Genomic DNA, 23370 nt, shown 5'->3' with positions numbered 1-23370 from the left:
GTGTTCACACGATTGCATGAATCAAATTGAAGAGTGAGAGGCGGCAATCATACATACATACATACATACATACATATATACATGCATACATGCCCATGTCTCTGTAAAGTAAATAAATATGAATAAAATATAAATCGAATTAATATGAAATTCATGAGACATCGATATGCGATGATGACATTTTAACAACAAAAACAGAAATTTACAATAAATTAACTATATAACTATATTCCTCTATATATATATATATTATGTGCACTGTGTATTGTATGCATACGTTTACGTTATGTACACAAAGTGTAATAAATTCATTTAAATGAACCGTAATGAACTTTATTGTGCTAATGTAGGCACAAAATTCATACATGTACACCTACATACACGTAATTGATCGAATAATTATTTTAACTGCCTCTATAAATAATATTTAATTGTATTACTTTTTTTTTTTTTTTTTTTCTTTTTCAACTTATTTTACATCTCTTAAGGTCAGCAAAGTTCATATAAAAAAAAAAAAAGTCCACCTATTAGCAAATTGCATATACGTTGCGTTTATCAGCTAACCAAAATACGTCTCTCCTTCAGTTATGTTTAATGCATAAAATAATGCAATCGATAATGTATTAAAAATATCAAAATATTGAACACCAAAAGATTGGCAAAAAAGTAATTTCGGATTTATTTTTTACTTTTAAATAAAACGTTTCGTTTTTCATGAGAGAATAAACTTTCCATCGATAATATTTTCCATTGTGATTGATCAGATTCTTCTCACGTTTTGACCTCATATATCTTTCGTTTGGGTAGAGCATACAATGCTTTCATAATCTTTCGATAAAGTGGTGGCCTGAACTTTTTTTTTTTTTTTTTTTTTTTGAATAACTAGGCAGAGAATATTTACGCGAGATATTCCTTTAAATGCTTCTATTTAGAGAATGGTCTAAATAATTTTCAAGTGGCTGCATCCCCATACATAAGGGTCATGACCATCAAGTCGTCGGCCTTCGCCGGTTCAGATCACAGTGCCATTTGCGTCTGCTTGCTTGTAGTTGTAATGAGTGCTTAGGCGGTAACAGTACATACCCACTAGCTTGCAGCTGGCCCCTACCTTTTTATTCTATCTACTTTTCTTTCGTTGAGTGATTGGTCATAGGAAAAAAGAAAAAAAAAAAAAAAAAATTAAGGGAAAAATGATTATTTATAAATATTCGACTACACTATCCTATTTTTCTGTTTTCGCTCCCTGTTCCATAATCAATTCAAAGACATTATCAAAGTTATCCACACCCATAAAACATTGTTTTGGGCTGCCATTGAGAAAACAAAAATTAATAATAAATAAAATAGTTATTTCATAAACATTTAATATTTATAAAAATAAAAAAAAATAAAAATTAAAAAAAAATAAAAAATTGAATACCATCTACAAATGAATAGTGCAAACAGTTTGTTTTTTTTTTTTTTCCAACCTCTTAAGTAAATTAGCTAAAACAGTGTTACGCCGTTGACATAATTTTGTCTTTACTTTACTTAATGTCGGACATTATGAAATTATTGAAATTCGTTCAGCACTTTTTTCCAACATTTTGGCACAACAGTCATTTATCGCTGCATATAAATGCGAAATAAGTTTTTTAAAATTCAATTTGAACTCAATTATTTATACTTTTTACTTCTCACGTTTTTCCGCTCGCGCTTTTCTCCCTTCAAAAATAATATATGTACGATCAAAATAGTCTTTCAGTCTCACACACATATGCAATTCATGCAATATTTCCGATTCACATAAGCCCGCATGAAATTTGCCAGGAATGAGGAGACGCATTGCCTTCTTTTTGTAGCCGTTTCTTGTGTAAAATTTGGAAAAATGCCTGACGATGCGATGCCTGACATAAAATAAATATAATTGAAATTTGCATACAAATATAATAGTTTACGTGTATGTGTAAAAAGTGTCTTCATTTTCTGATTTATGCGACTTCTCTGAATGGACCTATGAGACCTACCTAGTTAATAAAGCGACGAGTTTGCTGGATTTCATTAAGCGGAGAGCGAAGGAACCGTCGTTAAGGAAACCGTCAGGTAAGGAAAGATTATTCTTGAGTTTGATCAGGCGCGTTCTTGAGCATGCTGCAATAGTTTGCCCGCCCAATTATTAATTATAAAGTAATTTTTTTTTTTACGATACGCATTCTGAGTTGAAATCCCATGCGTTCCCTACCCCCCCAGATTCATTAGATTACCGTCGGTAGAAAAGCGCCGATTTTCTATTGTTTGATCTGCTGAACGGAGGAATAAACTCTCCGATCTGATCCGTCATTTTTAAACTCTCAACTGAAGCGTGACCAATCTTTGCTGGTTGTTGGTGAACTCAGTGGTTAAATCGATGCAGTTCATAGCCTTCCTCCTATACATTTTATGAATAGGTATGGTATCTTATATTTGTAGACGATAACACAAGTAGGTCATTTTACTCTTCAGAATGTCCGTCCGTCTCCAGCAAGACTAATACAAGAAGTTATCTTTAGCTTGCCTTAGGAACATCTCCCGATTGTGGCGCTCTTTCTTGCGACCTGGTTTCTTCCGATTAGCATTGGTTCAAATCGGTGCAGACATTTGCATTTAACAAATCAACGCCTTAGGCGAAGGCTAAAGCTTGCCGATGATTATTGCGCTTCCAGACCGCAAGCACATCTGCGTTCTAACTACCTGTTAGGAGGCAAAGGACTGTAAATAGCGATGGTGTATTTTTCGATTATTAAGCATTGCAGAAAGTAGATTTTAAGCCGAATTGAATTTTACTAAAGGGCGGAACGGAACATATCGAAAGCTGTTTATTTTCGTGAATTTTTCGTTATCTCTAAGTCTTCGTATGCGTAAAGGAACTCAATATACATTCTTTAAAACTTAAAAACACAATCATCTGCAATGAGATGCAAAACAATAAAGAGCTTAGCACAATGCAGGCATATTCATATCGTTCATTGCTGCCAAATAACTAAAGCTCCGAATAGAATGAATGCATTTGCCTCGCACATTGACGCATTGATACAATATCGTAAGCATATAGAGCACATAGCTTACATTGCACTATCATACGATTTGAAAAGACTGACACACACACATGATTGGATGTTGTTCGCAAAAACATTAATAAAGTGAAAGATTTCTTTGAAAATTGAATATGTTTTTGTTTTCTTGTTTTTTTTATTTCGATCAAAAAACAAATTTTAATTGAAAAAATTTCGTAAGCTAGCACAATACGTAAAAGCCGAATATTTATAATTAATTAATGCATTAATTAAGAATGTTCAGTAAGAACGAACCATTTAAAAATCATATGGCTCTTGAAATTATAACTTTCATTAGATCCGCATAAACACAATTGATTGGCTTGACAAAGGGAATACATGCAGCTGGATGCAAAATCTTCCCATCTACTTGCATTACGGCATTAAAGCAATGTAAGCTATATGTTCAACTATACGTAAGCAGGTACGCCATCTAATATTTCGAGATTTGAATACGTCATGTACGATGTGCACGTATGCATGCATTGTGGTCAACACTCAATTATCGATTTTACCGATACGAAGAAAAATTTAAGAAGATTTTCGAATCAGGAATGCCAAGGAGTGCATTAACAATGTAACTTTCACTCATACCCAGAGATAGATAGATAGATAGATAGATAGAGAGTCTGATGCGATGTTATGTACGTTGTAAAGGACATGATGTGTGGTATTTATGTAAACGTATTTACGAGAAAAAAAAAAAACACTACGTAAGAAGAGCCCATCGTTTATATTAATCTATTATAATTAATTAACAGCATAGAAAGCTAAGCAAACGAAGATAAATATCCCTTAATAAAACAAAACATACTACGTTCGTTCTCTCTTATTAAAATTAACCGCAAAAAAAAAACTCAGATAGTTTTAAATTGCTGGTACAAGCAATTAAAATGAAGCCTATAGCAATCAAGCATCACGTAAGCCAGTCAGTCATCTATCGATCTATTCATTGATCCGTTTCAAGTTTTATCTTTTCACCTGTCCGTCCATCCTACCACCATTCATTCTCTTCTTTTGTTGACTGCCCGCCTCTCATATCGTCTGCTTATCGTGTGTTGCCCTAGCTGTCCGTCCATAACTCTGTCGATAACTTCGTCCATTCTTTTAACTGTCAGTTGTAAATTATCGATATTTCTCGATTCATTTTATTAATATTGAATGCTTAAGTATTCTGTAAAGGATATTTTCGATCCACAGCAAGATATATATATGGCACACACAAAATTGCATACATGTTTCCAATGTGTTACTTAATGTGTTTATTTTTTTTATGTATACAATTTCGTATATACATATGTATTTCTATTGACCATTAAATATTACAAAGATAAAAGCCTTACCTTTTAATGAATATTTACTTCGAGTTTCTACATTATTGTAAGAACATTAAATAAATCTTTTTTTATTTATTTAGTATGAAGAAAACTAATTCAGTTTGCCTTGATGTCATTATTGTTGTTGTTTTTGTATTCATCTTTTTTTTTTTTTTTTTTTTTTTTGCATACTATCAATAAAAACCACAAAGTTCATCATAATAAATTTACGAAAACCTACACACACGCTCTATGTCTTTTTTTTCTTTAACTAACACTCTATATAGCCAGAGTACATCACAACTCATTAAATGGACATTAACGACCACTTAATGGCGACACATCAATCACATTAAGCCGACAAGTATAGAAGAAAAGCAAAAAAAAAAAAAAAAAAAAAAAAAAATTATAACAAGAACAAAATGATGAAGAAAAAGAAGGAATAAATATACAAGAAATACTGTAGAAAAGAATGTGTAACGCTTTAGGCCTACATATCTATCATATATAAGAAATGAAGTTGAATTTTTTTTCTTTTTTTCTTTTTAAGGCGCATGATCGAAGTGCTTATCACATGCTTGCCTTTACTAATAAATACATTCATTGAATGGTATACGAACGATTCTCGCAGAGATATAAACCTTATAGCGAGGCAAACATTCTATTAAATAGTATTAATTTTTCTCTTTCTAACTCTTGACAACCTGATGAATGCATAAGTACTTAGCGTACGTACGTACATGGTTTACATTTTATGCATGAAGACATTAAATTGATAACGTTTCAAATTCATATCAATGCATGCATATGCTCTTATGTGGCCGTTTTGAAAAGCAAATACAATGCCATGATGAGTCAGTCAAGTTCAATCATTTGATACGCTACGTTACAAACACACATATATTATAATATAAGTTATTATTTCCCATTACATTGCATTAACTTCTCTATGTATATATATATATATATTTGAAAAGCAATATAAATATTGACAAAGTAGCATTTGGATCGATTTCCCTCGAAAGCTAATATACAATTTTTATGGTTGGCTGTCAAACTTTCAATAACGTCCTGTATGATGAGATGAAGATCTCATCTGACTTGTTTTAAAATCAGCAACTTAGGCTGAACATATTGTAAGTGTTAGAAACTATCTGTCACAAATACGTTAATTACAGGGAATATCGTATTCACAATCATATCATAAAAGGCCAGCAAAGCTGCTCTTATAGATTTTCAATTGACTAAATGCTGCTGATTAAGTGCTGCGCCCTATCAGTACAGTAGCTACTATAAGGCTTTTCTTTTCTTTTTTTCTTTTTTTTTTTTTTTCTTTCTATTCTTTTGCGTGTGACGAGTCACTCAGGAGATGTCCCCTATACGCGGGCGAACGACGGTGAACAGCGCGTTGTGTATGTAGAGAAGGATGGAAGGCGGGAATAGAGTGTTGGAAGCACCAGTCTTTGCGGGAAAGGCAACTGCTGGTAGACCGTTCGAACGACGCGCAGTGTGATTAAAAAAGGACGAGTCGCGGTAGAGTGTCCAGGACAAGTGTGGGATAGCATCGGTTTAATTTTCTTTCAGATATAATTAGTAATCAGTAGTTAGTAAAAGTATCAAAGGAATTGCAAATAAATAGGCGTGGCCCATTAAAAATTATTTAATAATAAAATAATATCCGCAACTCGATACAAATTCTACGGTATTGATGAAAATTAGAAGAAGCGACGCTATCTACTCGAAATTGTTTTCATTTTTGAATCGTTGTGAGGAAAGAGGTTTGTAAATATATTTTCGTCGTTGTTCATTAAGTTCAATAACCTTTTATCATCGATAAAATTCAATCTATTACAGTCGCTAGTCACTAGAATTCTGCGACCTTTAGAATGATGGGCAACTGGATAGATAACGAGATGTGTCTCTTAAATATCTATCGGTCAAACGAAAAAAAAAAAAAAAAAAAACATTCAGTACCTTCTGATCCTTTGAAGAGAAGTGTAGCAATGCCCTTCGAAAAAGTATGTTCCACTGGCATATAGATGTACGTCTATGTAACTATGAAACGTTACGTACTCGTGAAGGCTTGGCTAACGCTTACGCATTTTCATTAGTTTAGATGAAAAAATTTGATTGTATACCAAGTCAAACGGTTATTTCATTTTATATAAATGCCATCTATACGGTAAAATGTAACTGTGTTTTTTTTTTTTAGTTTTTTTTTTTTTAACAAAAACTTGAATAAAAGTATAAAAGGTGCGATATACGTATCGTAGACTGGCAAGTAATAGACATGCTTTAAATAATTTACAGTTAACCCACATATACGTTATAATTTTTATTCACAGATATGTGCACAGACAGCAATTTACATATAATTAATACAAGTCTTATAAAACTTATTGTATTGCAACTGAAATACAACAGAGATAACCGGTGCCATAATATACGTTCGCCATAAATAGCCAGATATGAAGATATATATATATATAATATATGAATATACTATGGGATTTTTACATGGTTTGTTTTCGTTTATGAAAATCAACTAAAAAAAAAAAAATAGAAAGAAAAACAAAATATTCACAAAACTTTATCAAGAGAATTCACTTTTTAACCATTAAAAGTAGTTAAGCGTTAATGACATTGAGTTATGCAATGTGCTAAAAAACTATCTACCACAAGCGATACAAACACTTCAAAGTAGGGCAAGAATGAGTTCAAGACGAACAGCATCCCGGACGACCACCAACCAACAATCGATCGATAAAAACCACGTCGAGAAAATCAAAGATTTGGTACTCGAAGTCGTCGATTCAAAATTAAGAATCCTGCGGATACTCTAGGCTTTTCGTTTGCATTGCAACCCGAAACGGGCCAAAGGTGCACCAAGACCGAAAAAGTCAGCGCCAGGGTCACTCGAAAATCAAGTCTATGAGCGGGCAGTTTTCTTCCACTATCGCGACATTGTGCATTCTAAACTTATTTTTCCTTCTGGATACTCTTTGAATATTACGGGTAGTGTGCGCGATGCAACACGCTTCAAGAGGCCGCGACTATGGCCAAACAATTCTTGGTACTTGCACCGCGATAATAAAACCTTGTCCTATACGGCATTGTTTCTTCGGTAATATATATCGCCAAGAAGCCGCGACTCCATATCAGACTCAAAGGACTGGTTCAGAGATACCGTTTCGCCTCAATTGAGGCGAGATTAAGACAGACCGAATCGAAGAAAGTATTTTAAGCCTATTCTCACTGGCGTAACGGCGCATTATGCAGGACGGAGGTACTTTGAAGGCGATTAAGATCATAATAAATATTTTCCCTTTTTATGCGCACATTCGACTTATTTTTTGATTACATTAGACAGTGAGCACGTGTATGCGTGCTTTTATGGACTTTCTTTCAAAACTGATAAAAGGCAGAAAATGAAAAAATCCGATTTCAATGCAAGGTGGAAAAACCAATCCGTGCGTTACGGAGAGTTTTCTATATCAACAAGAAAACGCATATTCATCACAAGTCTACTTATATATTTAAACATATATATATATATATATACATATATACAAATATTTTTTTTTTTTTTTAATTATAACTAAATACTTTTTGTTCTTCTTACCTTACCATAGTAAGAAACAATTCCCGTGTGTTAAAAGAAAACCCCCTCCCAAAAACAAAAAAAAACAAAAAAACAAAAATAGGAAGAAAAAATAGAGGTGCATAGCAGGTTCAAAGCAGGTACCTTTTTCTTTACCTACAAATTCCAGTCAAATCTAAATTGCGTCTGCATTTGAGCATGACTTTACAATAGAGCGACTAACATACAATGAACCCAAGAAGAACAAACCATTTATGCCCGCATTAAGAACTAGAGAAGGCAAACCTTACCGGGCGAGCCATGTGTTAGAACGAAGTATGGTGTTTTTTTTTTTTTTTTGTGTTTTTTTGTTTTTAGTTTATCTCATTGTACATAATTTTTATGTTTAGCATAGCAAGGAACAATACATTATTTGTATTTGGAATTTCTTCGTTATGTTATCATAAGAAAATTTCGTTATTAATGTTTTCTTGAGTTTTGTTTTGTTTCTTGTGTGCAGTCTCGGTGTTGGTGGGCTATGCCGTTTTGTTTTTCCTTAGATTCGGGTATAATTCTTCCTCTGCGCAAACTGTGTGTATAAGCGATGGTAGTATAGCTCGCTTCTTTCTTTCCTTTTCATATTTTACTCTTCATTTTTTTTAACATCTACTCATTAGTAGCTGGTACGGTTTCGATTTTGATTTTCATTTCATTCTAAATTATAAATATTTTCAAACATGTAGATCGGTCAGTCTGTATACAGATTTCGTACATTTTAGATGTGTTTTTAATATTGTATAAATCGGAATAAAATTTAAATCAAAAAAATAATAAATAAATAAATAAATAAATATATATAAAAAAAAAAAAGAGAAAAAAGAAAATTGCTTTGCGAGAAAGTGTTAAATTTACAAAATAAAGAAAATATCTCTTCACTTATGACATGTACTTCAGAATGTGTCAAATACTTTTCATTATTCGTTGTTCAATGAATGTACGATCTTAAGTGATTTCTCCCAAAATCTGTCATTTAATAAAATCAAGTGGAATGTTCCAGAAAGCAAAGCATTTGTAAGAAAATGGATATATCTTAGCCACACTATAAGCCTCCCACAACATTACTTTTCGTCTAGCATCGATAGGCAGCTATAGAGATATTGTCGCGTAAAAAGATCTCTTTCCATTTACGCATGCAACCGCATATTGATCTTGCACTTAAATAATATTCCAACTGACAATAATGATTCGTGAATAAGTTAATCGTTTCCCATTTTTGGGTAGCTCGTTTTGATAGAGACCAGCTGATGGTAATAATTTTGAAAAAAGGCGCCAGAAATAAATAAAAAAACAAAAAAAAAAATAAAGAACAAGCCTTACATCAGCCAACTGGCATGAGGGACAGCAAGTAACAATCGTTTTTTCTTTATTCGCTTTGCGGCGAATCTTTGAAACCTCTTTTCGTTTACAATGAATTCTTGAAGGAAGTGTTCTTATACCGCGCCTTAAAGCTTGCTAGCGGATCCAATCAATTTCTTGCACTTTATGATTGCAAATGGAAAATTATGTCTTCCCCGATACTTTCGATTTAATCGCCTTTAACTGTTTACATGATGGGCAAGTAAAACCATTGAATGAGCTTGCATTGTTCCGCGAAGCGGCTCAAAAAGAAATTATAAGTTTTGTTTATGTCCGTTGATAGCTATATGGGCACTGATAAGAAATTCAAGGTTTTTATAAAGCGTGTGCACAACTATTTTACTTTATTTGCGTCATTAAAATATTTGATAATACTTGATTTATATAATACAACGTACGCACACATTTATATATATATTTATTGTAAATTTATGTAACCTCGATATACCAGTTATTTGATGTTTTTATCATAATTTATTGAATTTATTGAAACAAAACAATTTCTTTCTTATTTAATTGTCAACAACATTACAACACTTCCAACAGCACCTGACTATATTCACTTTTAAGCTTTGATTTATTAGAAAGACCTGAGTAATCATCCAATCGATTATTGGAAAAATTTTTAGGAATTCCTACTTAAGGTTAAAGATTTTTAATCGATCAAATAGAAAGACCAAGAGTGAGAAATGCTTGTGATCGCCTTCGTGTTGAACATATACTCACGATTGACTTTATGCACAGAGAGAACGCTATATAGCGCGGCAAAGTCTACTCCACTTCACCTAAAGCAGTCATTCACTCATTTTCGTACACCATTTTTATGTAAATGTTTGATTTCCACATACACATCAGCCCCCATCACGTCAACTTCCTAACTTATGTGTGAAAGATTTTGCATTGGCTTTCAAATTAGACCTTGACGCCATGAAAAAATTTGTTATTGTGAGGCCGTAAACCGCTAAAACTGCTAAGCCAGTGTATAAGTAACAGTATACATGAGTAGGGGCTTAACCCTTCCGACTGTTATGCCGATTATGTGTTGACGTCGTGTCTCTTATAGCAATTTTTATGCCGAGTTACACTGGGCTTTATATTTAAAATTAAAATTTTTATATTCGTTTTGTTTTGTTTTGCTCTCAACTACTATATATCGCGGGCATAATTTTAATTATGGAGTTAGCTGTAGGTGGAAGGGAAAATAAAAATGAATTAATAATGCAGAGGTTTCATAAGATATATGAATTTTTACCTATCAAAGGTTCAAGACTTTTTTTTATTTACACGTAACACATTTTTTACCCGATTTTGAAATAACACGATTCAACATTAAGAATAAATTCACTTTTTATATGAATTTTTGGTTTTACCGCGAATCCCAAAACGAACTTCTTTTTCCAACTCAAACTTTGTCTTGGTTAGTGACTTGATCTACCACCGAAAGTATTCGATATTTATGATCAGGTTCTTCGTTATCTCGTCATACGCCAACTTGAACGTATTGTTTCCTTATTCACTATTTATTTTGTGTTAGAAAGTTCAACTCGTTTAATGCAAAAGAATTCGAAAAGTTGATATTCATTTGTTGAGGGTCTAGTGCGTAATAAGCGAGAACGCTTGTTATCAATTTTCAATTTATTTGCAATTTCACTTTTGTATATGTTGTACCTATGCACTGAATTTTCACCGTACATCAGGTCTAATTTATTCTTTGTAATAAAAATGAATTGTTTTGGTTTGACAAATATATTCTATGGATTTCATTATTAATTTTTTTTTTTTTTTTTTTTGCACGTTTTTTTTGGGAATTTATTTGGAATTCATAATTTTTTAACATTCTTTAAAATTGCGGAATATATTCCCAAATTTACCATATATTGCATGCATTTTTTACACGTTATTGTTTGCACGGTTTGTAAAGGACCGTTTATACCGTGTAAAAAAAGAATTTGGTGTATTTGATACATATGCGAGTATGTGTGCAGATAACTCTATGTTAAAATAATTTTATTTACATACGAGATAATCTGATACTGAAAAAAAGGCAACAGATTTCATCAGCCTCTGAAATATAAATACAAATATTTGCCATATGCGGTAAATAAGTTATTGAACCTATGGGAGTAAACATACTTAAATTGTTAAGAAATTATGCATTTTCGTTGCGATTATTGTTGTTATTTTTATTTTTTGTTGTTATTGCTAACTTTTGTTGTTCTTTATTGTATTTAAATTCTGTTTGGTGTTTCTATTCATAAATTAGCTTACGACTATATGTGTGGAAGAACCATACACAGACACATCATAATGAATGAATTTATTTTTTACACCTACTATAATATAAATATTGTTATACTAGTTTTGTCGTTCTCTTTATAACCTGTCTTGTAAATTGTATAATTTTGAATAGCACAAACATTGCAAGCTGATTGCACGAATATAGATATCTGCAGATCGATATGCTCTTTTCTTTAAGATAAAAAACTAAAACTTACCACATATTCTCGTACTTTAGTTCTATTAAGTAAAGCCGGGAAAGTACATTGTTCGTCGTCTTAAAAAAAAAAATATCTATTTATAAAAAGCAATATATCGTTGAAAAATTAAAATTTTTAACATTACTCTCAAGAACATAAGATATATATATAAAATCTATTGCATTTCTGTCATTTAGCTCTGAAATTTTGATGCAAAATTGCCCTCAAACAATCAATCATGTTATGTCACGATATGCTTGAAATTATTGATTTATTTTCCAATTTTGATTATTTTTATAGTTTGGAGTAATGGATATGCAGACGTCACGTTAACTCTCATACCCAGAAAGGGCATAAAGGGATAAATTGGATCTATCTGCTGCTTGGCAACGCAATGGAATAGATTTCGGAGACTTCGGAGAAGGTATATACTTGTCGATTTTCCCTTTACTTCGTAGCCAGTTGTCGCATCACGATTAAATATATGTAAGTATTGCAAAAATATTCGACTCAAATCGAATATAATTTCTTTGTTATTTTTTATTTGTGTAGAAATTTTCTTGTGAATTCGGCACGCGTTTACATTCTTAGTGCTTATGCTTAACTTTTCATTTTTTTCTTTTTTTTTTTTTTTCTTGCTTTAAAGCAAATTGAATTTCTGTGTACAAAGGTCTTTAAACAATTCTGTCTTTTTTATACTTTTTTTCCAGGAATAAGTAGAAATTTTACAAAAAAAAAAATTAAAATTGAAATCTTTTGAAAAATCACGAAAATAAATTCTTGCACATTTGCCTTTAATAGAATTATTTTATAATATATTTATATCAAATTATAAGCATTTACACTGACTTTTTAATATGGCACTACAATGGGTGATGAAAATATTTGCGCTTGCACGTCGTCCGATTCTTTCTTTGTTTCGCTCTTTTCATCCTTCATCTGTCCAAACTGTTTGTTACCGATGGCAACTGGTTAACTAAACGTTAACGTACAGCAGCTTCATTATTGCAATAGCCTGAGATGTGATTTTTTTTTTTTTAGCCAAGCTTTTCTAATCTTTTTTTTATTTTTACGTTTTTCTTTATATGTTTGATCGTTTTGAAGTTTTTGAAATTTCTTTTTTACGTAACTTTTAGCACTTGTTTAATGAAAAATTTTTATTTCATTGATTCTCTATGGAAAAAAACAAAATTTACAAAATGGCTGGACAAGTACTTTTGAGCATTTTGCTTCATCGACGAGAATATCGAGAAAAAAATTGATATAAAGAGAACTTATAAAGTGTGTACATAGCCGATATTCCGAGAAAATTTTTGCGGGAAAAAACGTTAATTTGTCGGATCATTCATTCCTCATTCATTATAGTCAAGGGATGTGAAGGTAACAGAACTGGCAAACAGAATTATCAATAATCTTAACGGAGCTTTATAAGCTTAGGCAAATTTTTGTTAGTATCAAGCAATGTGCCTGATGATTTGCAACCCGCCCCCGCCTACATTAGAAAACCTAACACATTTTTCGTGAAGAAAAGTAATATGCTTTCCGAACAAGCTAAAGGAATTCAACTACTTTTTAACAACGTTTTGAAATTTTGTATGTCAGTGTAAAGTATAGAGTGCAAGAGGCACATGTGTTAAGTGAATTCAGTAATTTTCATTTTTATTTTTTCCATGAGGTAGCACGAATTATCAATTACAAAATTTAGTAATTTAATATGAAAACATCGCCAGCCAGATGCGAATATAATCGAATTTGAGACTCTAGTGCGGTCAAACTACAAAATGTCAATCATATTCACCGGCAAACACGTGAATGGGCTAAGGAAATTAAAATTCTTAATTCCAGAGATATAGTGGCAAAATCTATGGTTCACCTTTTTTCCTTCACATCATTCGCTTCTTCGACAAGGTAAAATGATCTTTAGAAGAAAGTTCGGCTGAATTAGAATCGATGGATAAGATTTGAGGCCGTTTGAAGATGCCTTACCGTATAGCTTGCAACGGAAGCCTATTCTCAATAAATCGAAGACGAATTCCAAGAACTATTGTAGGAAATTTATTGCATATATATATATATATTCCAAGTTGTTCCAGTATTTTTATCACTTTAGGCCTTTTGGAATAGATCGTTTTACTTACGGCAGTATTAGTTTTCTACTGCATAACGCGTTGGACTTAGAAACATTCGGAAAAATCGACAAAAATGGCTTGGAAGGCTCACAATGTCCTTCTAACTGGAGGCGTACAAAAAGTTATGTACATATCTTACCTTGCAATCAAACCTGTGGATCAAAATGATCCATAACGCTAGAAGCAGGTATGTGCCACGGGCATATCGAAGGCTAGATTTTTTTGGAGATAAACCAAGCATTAATATTTATGCTTTACATTCTTATATTTGAGCTCAAAAACTGAAAAACATTATATTGACCCATGGGGTAGCACCATAGCACGTAGAAACTTAAAACTTAATGGATATATTCTACCTGTCATTTTACAAATCGACATAAAAGACCGTGATGCGTCTACAGTCATAAACAAAAATAAATAAAAGCAAAAACAATTTCGATAAGTCATCTTGAGCAAGGGATTGCAGTAAAGTAAATAAAATATTGAAGCTTTGCTCTCTGAATCTAAGCAGTTTTCCTATTAAGTTCTTATGGGAAATCTTGTTAGAAACATTGTTGCTTATCTAATTTGTTTATTTGATTTTATTAAAATTAATTTCGTTCAGTTAATATATATCAAATTTGACTAAATATTAATAACTGATTAAAATCTTTTGAATATCGTAAGCACTTCCTTCCATCTTAGCATAATTTTCTATAACTTTATTTGCATATGTTAACAAATTCTCATTAATTCCCATAACAAAAACAATTAAGCTCAATGTAATGAAAATTAACAAAACACATGCTCTCTAATATTTAGAGCAGAAGTCATAAAACAAAAACAATAAGCATTGCCTCAGCCTTTTATTATGCGAACAGATTAAACGAACGATAGTAGCATAAATGAATATTAATAGTAATTGATTAACACAAGCGCTACTACATAACATATATATATATATATATATATATATAAAGCAAATATAAAATCTATTCATTGAGTAAATTGCAAAAGAGAAACAAAAAAAAAAAAAAACAAAAAAACACAACAATTAAGAAAATCATAATCGCCTGCAAACGAATCTTTTCTACCCTTCACCGTGATTCACAAAGAAAAAAAAAAAGAAAGAAAGAAAAATTAAATTTTGTATACTTTATAAAGTTGGCTGGGTGTGGCGGATTTTTTTTTTTCTATTTTTGCAGCATAAATATGAAAATTTACATCGTGTGCCTGGAGCAGATATATCCATTTTTGCGACCACGAATACGTTCATCGTAGGAATTAACAGACAGATGTATGGACGGACTGACATGATGATGTATAAAATCTTTTCACATTTGAAATTAATCAATAATATGTAGACTTTGTACGTGCTCAGAAGCTTTTCTCTGGGTGCTGCAAACGTTTGCAAGAAAGAATAGGATTTTAATATATTCAAATATTGAGTGAGTAGGCTCGGCTTGTTTTTTTCCCATCTCGATTCAGACGCTGCAGGACCATCCATAGATTACAAATCTGAACATTTATCGCCGTAACAGGTATCGTGGTTATAAGGAATCAGCAAAAGATTGACTATTTTGTGTTTCTGAAAATAAAGGTGGTCTCAGGTATTGTTGTACTGTGGGCGTATCCTTTGACCGATATGGTTCAATTTCAATACTAGCTTAAGCACAAAATCTCCCAGTGTTTCTGCCAATAATTGCATTTTTGCGGCCAAGAGAATATTTACCGCAGAGATTACTCGGACAGATAGACAGACAGACAGACGGAAGGATGGACAGACATCGATTAAATCGATTCAACATCTGATCGATTCAACATCTGAAGAATACGTGTATATACTCTATGGGGTCTCTTAAGATTCCGGCCGGGCATTGTAAACGTTTTGAAAGCATGAATAGATTCCTCATCCTTCGGTGAACGAATCTTATTCGCATCTAGGCACTGCAGAACTTTCTCTTAACGCGAACGTGCTTATATAACCCGATCGTGATCAGTTTTAAAACAAAGCTTAAGATAACTCTCGGAAATAGTCAGAAAAGCAATGTGCAAAGTAACCTCTGCTCAATTACTTATAACAAAAATTTGATTTGCGAAGGTTTTTTTCTTTTCGTTTTTTACGTTCGTAAATAAATTACAAACAATTAATTTCTTATTGGCCTAAAAGAGAAAAAAAAGAAACCATGAACGTAGCAACATTTTTAATTTGATTATCCGGCTATAGCTCTGTATAGCAGATTATCATATGTGTGTGGAAAACTAAAATCTGAAAGGCATTCTTCCCGAAATATGGTTTTTGCAAAACGGCAAACGGTATAACTCCAAAAATTTTTCTAGTTTTTTCTCATTCGGATCTTCTACAATATCTCTGAAACAACAATGCGCAATCAAGGTTGCAGGAGATTTAATTTAAAACAATGTTTACTGATAGAAGAAGGGTTTTTCTCAACTTTTTTATTCAAGTATTCGTCACTGACACAAGAATAGATACGTTTGACACGACATGCAGATCTTTTTTTTTTTTTTTTTCAAATTCATATTAGGACGGGTTACACTGCTTACTGCAGAGCTCCTATTGCTATCTTCAATACAATTTTTTCAAAAAAAAAAATTTTTTTTATCATTTAAATATAACTTTCTCGAATATTCTCATTGTAGAATTTCTTCTTTTTTTTTTTTTTTCATTCGAAAAAATGGTTAAGAGAACATTTCTTCAGTGATTCCCCTCGTAAGGGAGCTTGAATTTTTTTTTTTCGCTGATTTCATTCTTACTTTTGATAGTTATCGCACTATGAGAGTTCTAATAAGAAATAATGGAATGACAAAATAACTAAAGGGAATGAAAATTTTAGACGAAAACATGGCTTCTCATCATTTATTTTAAGGAATAATACCACCGTACAATTTTCAAAAAAGAAATTCATTTTGCTTAACCGTTGCTTCCAATTCTCTAGAGTATGTGGAAAGAAATTCATTGCCTTAAGGAAATTTTGTCCTTGAAATTTCAAGCTTCCTCCAGAAGAGACAATTTGCATGCTATCAGCAACTGCGTACTGGGTACTTAAAGCCGAACGTTTTACTTGTTCGTTACGAACTTCTCCAATACACTATCAGATATCTCCGGAAATTATTTATGTTTATTTACAGGCAAAAATATGTCACGATGGCTTCATCAAGGGCACCTTTAAGGAGATAAGAGCGTGCAAGCAACCGCTTCCGTTAAGAAATTTGAAGTATAAAATGAAGCTGACGGTATTGGTTATAAATTCCTCTCTTAGACTATACATACTTTGGCCCTTTTCTCTGTCCTTCCGAAACGGAAGATATGTGAAATGTGCGACTTTTTCTTAGACAGATGCGTGCAGGTACTCTCAAGTATAAAAGTTTCGAGGAAAAAGGATGAGAAGGAATATTTGAACGTGGAAAGGCATTTTCATAGTCTCTTTTTCTCTTTTTCGAGTTAGATTAATTTAAATATTTTTATATCGTATACCACTTATGATGTAAGGAAATTGTTCATTTGTGCGGATGTATGTAACGCCCAGAAAGTCATAAGATAGACCATTCTTTTATCATAGCGTATCACTTTTTTTGAATTAAACTAAACTTGTCTGTCCGTCTCTTTGTCTCGTGCTGTTTCCTTTAACCCGCAGTTCCCAATTTTTGTGATATTTTGATGAAATTTGTTACACTGACCTGTTTTGACCTAAGAACGAACGCTATTGGAAATAGTTTGCGTTGAACTACATTTCCTTTTCTTGCTGCATAACGGTTTATTGTAATAATAAAATATCAAAAAAAAAAAAAAAACTTTACAATCAAATATTCAATCAAATCCTTAATTAAAAATTTCAATATATGTCAATCAAATTATAATAAAAGTCCTGGATGTAATCAAAAATGTTAAGAACCATTCCAACATTTCCTTAATTAATCTCATAATTATTGTTTATCGGTCAATGAGTTTCATCCTTCAAAGATAATAAGCCGCACACTCTATACGTTTATAGAGTGCCCTCATTAAGATGACGAAAAATGTTAATTTATTTAATGCTTAAAATTTGTTGTGTATCTTGTCATAAAGCAAACGAGATTTATTTAAACATGAAACACAAGATATTTACCCTTAAGAAAGTAGCAGTCATACGTAGCGGTGTATATATATACAATTAAATATATACATATAAGCACATATATGTATGTATATATGTATGTATATATGTATATATGTATATATGTACATATACAATGTATACATATTATATGAATTGTTTCGTTATGCGATATGTAACCTTGTTCATCCTCTTGCATGTTTTTCACAAAAATAATAAAACTACAGTTACATGATTCTATAAATAAACAACTGTAAGTTTTCTACGTTTAATTACCTTTCGTTTTTTTTTTTTTTTTTTTTTTTTTTTTTTTTTTTTTTTTTTTTTTTTGCTCTACAATTAGGCTGATTGATTAGATAGAAAATCTTATGATAAAAGCAGGAAAAATTACGAATTGACGAACATGGAAAATTCTCTTAAAGGCAATAACTTACATAAAAAAAAAAAAAAAAAAAAACGCGTTGTATTTCATTCACTTTTGAATTGATGTGATTGATATGTTATGCTGTGCATGTATGCGTTATCGAACTACTTATAAAAAATGCGATAAAATATCTTATCTAAAAGTTATCTGCTAAAGTGCAGGGTATTAAATAGTCAGATTTAATTACGTCTGCAAAATTTTTGGCTTGTTTTCATTGTAACAAGGCGACAATAATAACAAGAGACCATATTTTGAATATGGCTTAAAAGCAGGTAACAGGTTACACTCTGCTTAAAAAAAAAAAAAAAAAAAAAACAAAGAAGTGTCGAGATACGAAATATTTCAGAGAAATTTTTTTTTTAATATCAGAAAGTAGAAGAAATTCGTGAAAAGTGTTCCTTAAAATTCTACTATTCCCAAGTGTTCACTTCTTCAGTTTTCTGTGTTTTCAGTCTTATCAGAGAAGCGACTATTCCCCCTTAAGACCCATTAAATTCTTTTATTATGCTTTAGTTTACGCTTTAGTTTCGATTTGAAAGTTAAAAATGCAGCAGTAACTGACTGGTGATCGTTAAATTGCGAAAATAAATTCACGACAAAGTAATTTTGAAAATGAAAATAAAACCTGATAGAGTAGCACTTATATGCATAAATAAGTTGTTTATTTTGAAAATCATGTCAATTTTCACTTTGAAAATCTCATTAATCGATTTTCATTTCATCTTCATTCTCGCATGCGTTATGATACATTGGTAGAGAAAACTTTTTTTGTTTTTTGCAAAACTTGACTTTATTTAACAACAGAGTTTTGTTCATGAAGAAGTGATATAACGATTTCAGCATTTCTTTAACATTTCGATGGCTTTTTTAAGCGAAGAGATTTTTGCGTCCAATCTTTTACCTTGACGCATCCCTTTGAGATTTGCAAACAATTTAGTGATCGCTAGGAGTCACTTAAGAGTTAATAGAGAATACGTGGAGTGCGGCAGCAGTTCAAACTTTAATTCTTTCTATTTTGCCATTGTAGCCATCGTTTTGTGACACGTTAGATTTCTTCATAGAATAGAGTAGATGCGGTAACTATTTGCAAAGCAGCTTTCTCAAGCCGAAACTCTCAGACGAAATGGAGAAAACACTGCTTTCGATAAACATATTAATGGACAGTAGCCACGGAACATTCTTCGTTCATCCATTTCGTTTAACATCCTACACAATAATCGAATGGTAGCGATTTCAAACAGTAAAGATGATTTCTTTAAAATGCTATGGTAAAGTACGAGATAGATTCTATCATTTCAGAAGAGAGCTTATGTGGAGTTCAAGGCTATAATATACGATATCTATTGGTTAATATTTCCAGACTGCAGTTCAAAATATTGCACATCTGCGCTATTTTCGTGCATTGCTTGTTTAAACCAACACATTCGCATAATAATGTTAAGCACACGCATAAAAGCTGTTCTCAATTTCCGTTTTTTCACTGTGACGTTCCTACTTAGGCTACCTCCTAGCAATGTCAGCATTCATCTCACTTATCGACTATCATACAGTGTTGCCGGAGACATTCACCTTAGTACTAATAGGTATTTCCCCTACGCAATCAAGAATCAATTATCCAATGCAGTGATGACATAATGTGCAGTAAAGATTTATCTTAAGGATAATGTATTCAAATTCTGATCTTCTTTGTTTTCTTCCTTAAATTCAAAATGATGGAGAATGTGTTGCTGAAACTGATTTTGGATATCGAGACTTCATGCACGGATACGGCTAAATGAGTTACGCTCATAAAAATAACTAAATTGTTTAGGGATCTGCGTAAATCGTAAGATAAGCACACAATCACGATCACATGATCTAATTGTTTGCAAGTTAGTAAAAGTTATTTCGATTCTTTCGATATGTCTATGCATTAATGCATCTAGCGCTCGGCAGTAATGTTATCTCATGCGAAAAAGATTGCATTTCATTTTCCAGAATATCGCACATAACAGAGAACATAAGATATGATATATTACAAGTAAATATGACAAGTTTGAAAACTGAAAAAATGGCTCATACGTTTTAGCTCGTTCTTCTTTCTTAAATAGGAGCAGCAGCAGCATACAGACTTTTAATTTCTTTTCTTTCCTTTTCCTTTCGTTTGCTTTTCTTTTCTTTTCCTTTCCTTTCCTTTCCTTTCCTTTTTTTTTTTTTTTCTTTTATATTACTTGTTTAAATTCTTTTGTCTCTTTCTCTTTATTTACAGATTCATGCACTAAATAATTCGTGATATTTTTCTTCATAAAACACATCAGCATCAGCATCAGTCAGTATCGGCTATACATCTAAAGACGTGCAAAACGTCTGCTTCAGGCTGAACAACAAAAAAAAATAAATAAATAAATAAAGAACACCATTCGCTATAATAGCAACAACAGCAACAACAACAACGAAATATACTCGCTCGAAACGCTAATAATTAACCACACAATAATATCGCGTTACGGTGCAGCATTAAGATACGCGCTTTAGCACCTAAACCTGTAAACGCAAAGCACACAAAGCACTTATATAGCAAACATAAAATCATTTATATTATAAGTAACAACAATTTACAATAACAAAAATAAACGAACAAACAAACAAACAAACAAACCTAGTCGCCGATCAGTTACCATGTTAAGTTCACCCACAAAATTAATTGCGCGTTTGCTGATGGCTATGCAAGTGTTAATGACACTTGATATAGCCAGTAAAGAGCAAACGAAAATGTTAAGCGTAGCATTGCCGATAACATCGAAGCCCATCGAAAGTACGGCGGAAAATTTAGCGTGGCAGGCCTGGTTAATGCTGCCGCCCGAACAAAAGAATCAAATTAAATCTCGTAAAGTAACACCGAAATCCATATTCTCGTTACCGCAAAGGAAGCCATGCCAACAAGGTCATCACAAGGTCGATACAAAATGCATACCCATTATTAATGGATCGAACGCTCTATTAATTGATCCGAGTGTTTTAATTTTGGTCGTAGGGGATACCGGAGAAGCGGTTGAATTTGATTATGATTTAATTGAGGAAGAAGAAGAGGAAAGAACATCATCCACATCGCAAAAATTAATTGACAGCAGACAAGGCTTAGACAAGCCGACGACCGATGCTATTGAGCAAAAGCTTACGAAACAAGATGAACCCTTAAAATTTAATATTTTTCAAAGCAAATTTCCGACCGATTATGATATGAACGACGACTATCTAAATTTATCTAATGAGGCTGCCGCTAGCACAACAATCGACCCAACCGAAGATCAGTTTGGTAGCACAACAGATACTTTGCGAAATGGGAGCATCTTGAGAACGGGAATTGATTTGCGCAGCGAGGCCAGCAACATATCAGAGACACAAACTTCTGCAGTTAACCCATTCAGCTCGACATCGCTTAATACCGATAGCGTAGCTTTGCCAACAGAGAATCGCGAAGAAGAAAATCCCGTCAATGGAACAGTCATTGAAGATGATAGTTCGGTGCATTTGGTAACCGGAGATGAGACATCCGCGCCATCACGAAATATACATGACCCGTACACTCAACAAAAAGATGACATAGTCGATGATGATATAACGCAAATCGATATCGTAGAAATGCTGAGGAAAGAAGCATTTATGCCTCTCTTAAATAATACTCAGTTATCTAGTGAAAGTCACTCAACTATCATTGCACACGGAGAGAATACATTGAATTCATCACTAACAACCGAACAAGTGCATGTTAGTAAGGATGGTTTTTCTTTAAATTTAGATGTAGAAGAGATTACAACTCTACCTTCAATATTTATTGAAAGTGATGCAGATATTGGTGGCAAGTATAGGAAAAAAACCGATTGCATACGCAGTGTTAGCATAAAAACAACAAATTTTGAATCCAGTTCTGTGGATATAGCCACCACTACATCGAAAGGGGATAAGAAAGAATTTATGCCTGGACAGCTGAAAGATCCGTATAATGATTTAAAGAAATCGAAAGTAGAACCGGTTGAGTTAATGCCGGCGCAAGCAACCACAACTACGACGACAATGGAAGATTTAATAACAGCAGAGACCGCGACAGAGACTGAGACATCGCCAGCAGAAACAGTGACACCGTTACTTACAATACGCAATGAAAACAATAATGACCGGTTTTACTATGAAAACTTTACCAAACAAGACTTGAAAACAGCACTCACAACAATGATGACTACTACAAAACAAGGCAGCAATAGTGGCAGCGATGAGACAATTATAGCAGCAACGACACCATTGAATACCGTGACTTCGACTTTGCGAACGGCAAGTGAAATTGATCTGACTAAAGAATTACATTTAGTTAATGAATTAGTGAAGGGCAACAAGCAACAGCAAAACTTTACGCTAACTGAGCAAAATACAAATTCAAAAACAACAACAATAAAAACAACGGCAGAAATAACAACTTGGGACAAAATTGCATTATATTCATCAACATCATCAACAATTGCGGATGATTCTAGTAAACAGCAAACAGAGATAACAAAAAACTCCCTATCTACAACTACTACAACTATAATAACACCAGAATGGCAAGGTATTAAAGCGCCTTCGAGCGTAGAAACTCAGAAGAATTTTGAAGAGTTAGCTTTTCCGAACAACGCACAAAGAATGGAAAGTGAAAGCCTTATTGACATTTCGGATTTAAGAACTGATTATCTAACTGCAGAGGCCTCATCTTTACCGACTCCCACCGTAAAAATTAGCGAAAATCGCAGTCATAGAAATAGTAAAATAATTAGAACGAAAACCTTTAAAACATTTATTAGTACAGTTAGGCCAACTTTGGCAACAAAAATTGCAGCAGCAGTAGCAGCA

The 23370-nt window shown here is 32.7% G+C and overlaps 1 protein-coding gene across 1 annotated transcript in view; it reads left to right on the top strand.

Annotated features, from left to right (window-relative positions):
* The window catches only part of LOC119644805 (protein folded gastrulation), a 68157-nt gene that overhangs the window by 43095 nt on the left and 1692 nt on the right, over positions 1-23370 (top strand). The window contains exons 3-4 of the mRNA XM_038044543.1: positions 12161-12346; positions 20756-23367. Of these exons, the coding sequence (XP_037900471.1) occupies positions 21166-23367 (2202 nt within the window). The 5' untranslated portion in view covers positions 12161-12346; positions 20756-21165. The remainder of the gene's footprint in view (positions 1-12160; positions 12347-20755; positions 23368-23370) is intronic.

Source organism: Glossina fuscipes, unplaced genomic scaffold (genome assembly GCF_014805625.2).
Source record: "Glossina fuscipes isolate IAEA_lab_2018 unplaced genomic scaffold, Yale_Gfus_2 0, whole genome shotgun sequence".
Lineage (NCBI taxonomy): Eukaryota > Metazoa > Arthropoda > Insecta > Diptera > Glossinidae > Glossina > Glossina fuscipes.
This window is presented reverse-complemented; position numbering and strand designations above follow the sequence as displayed.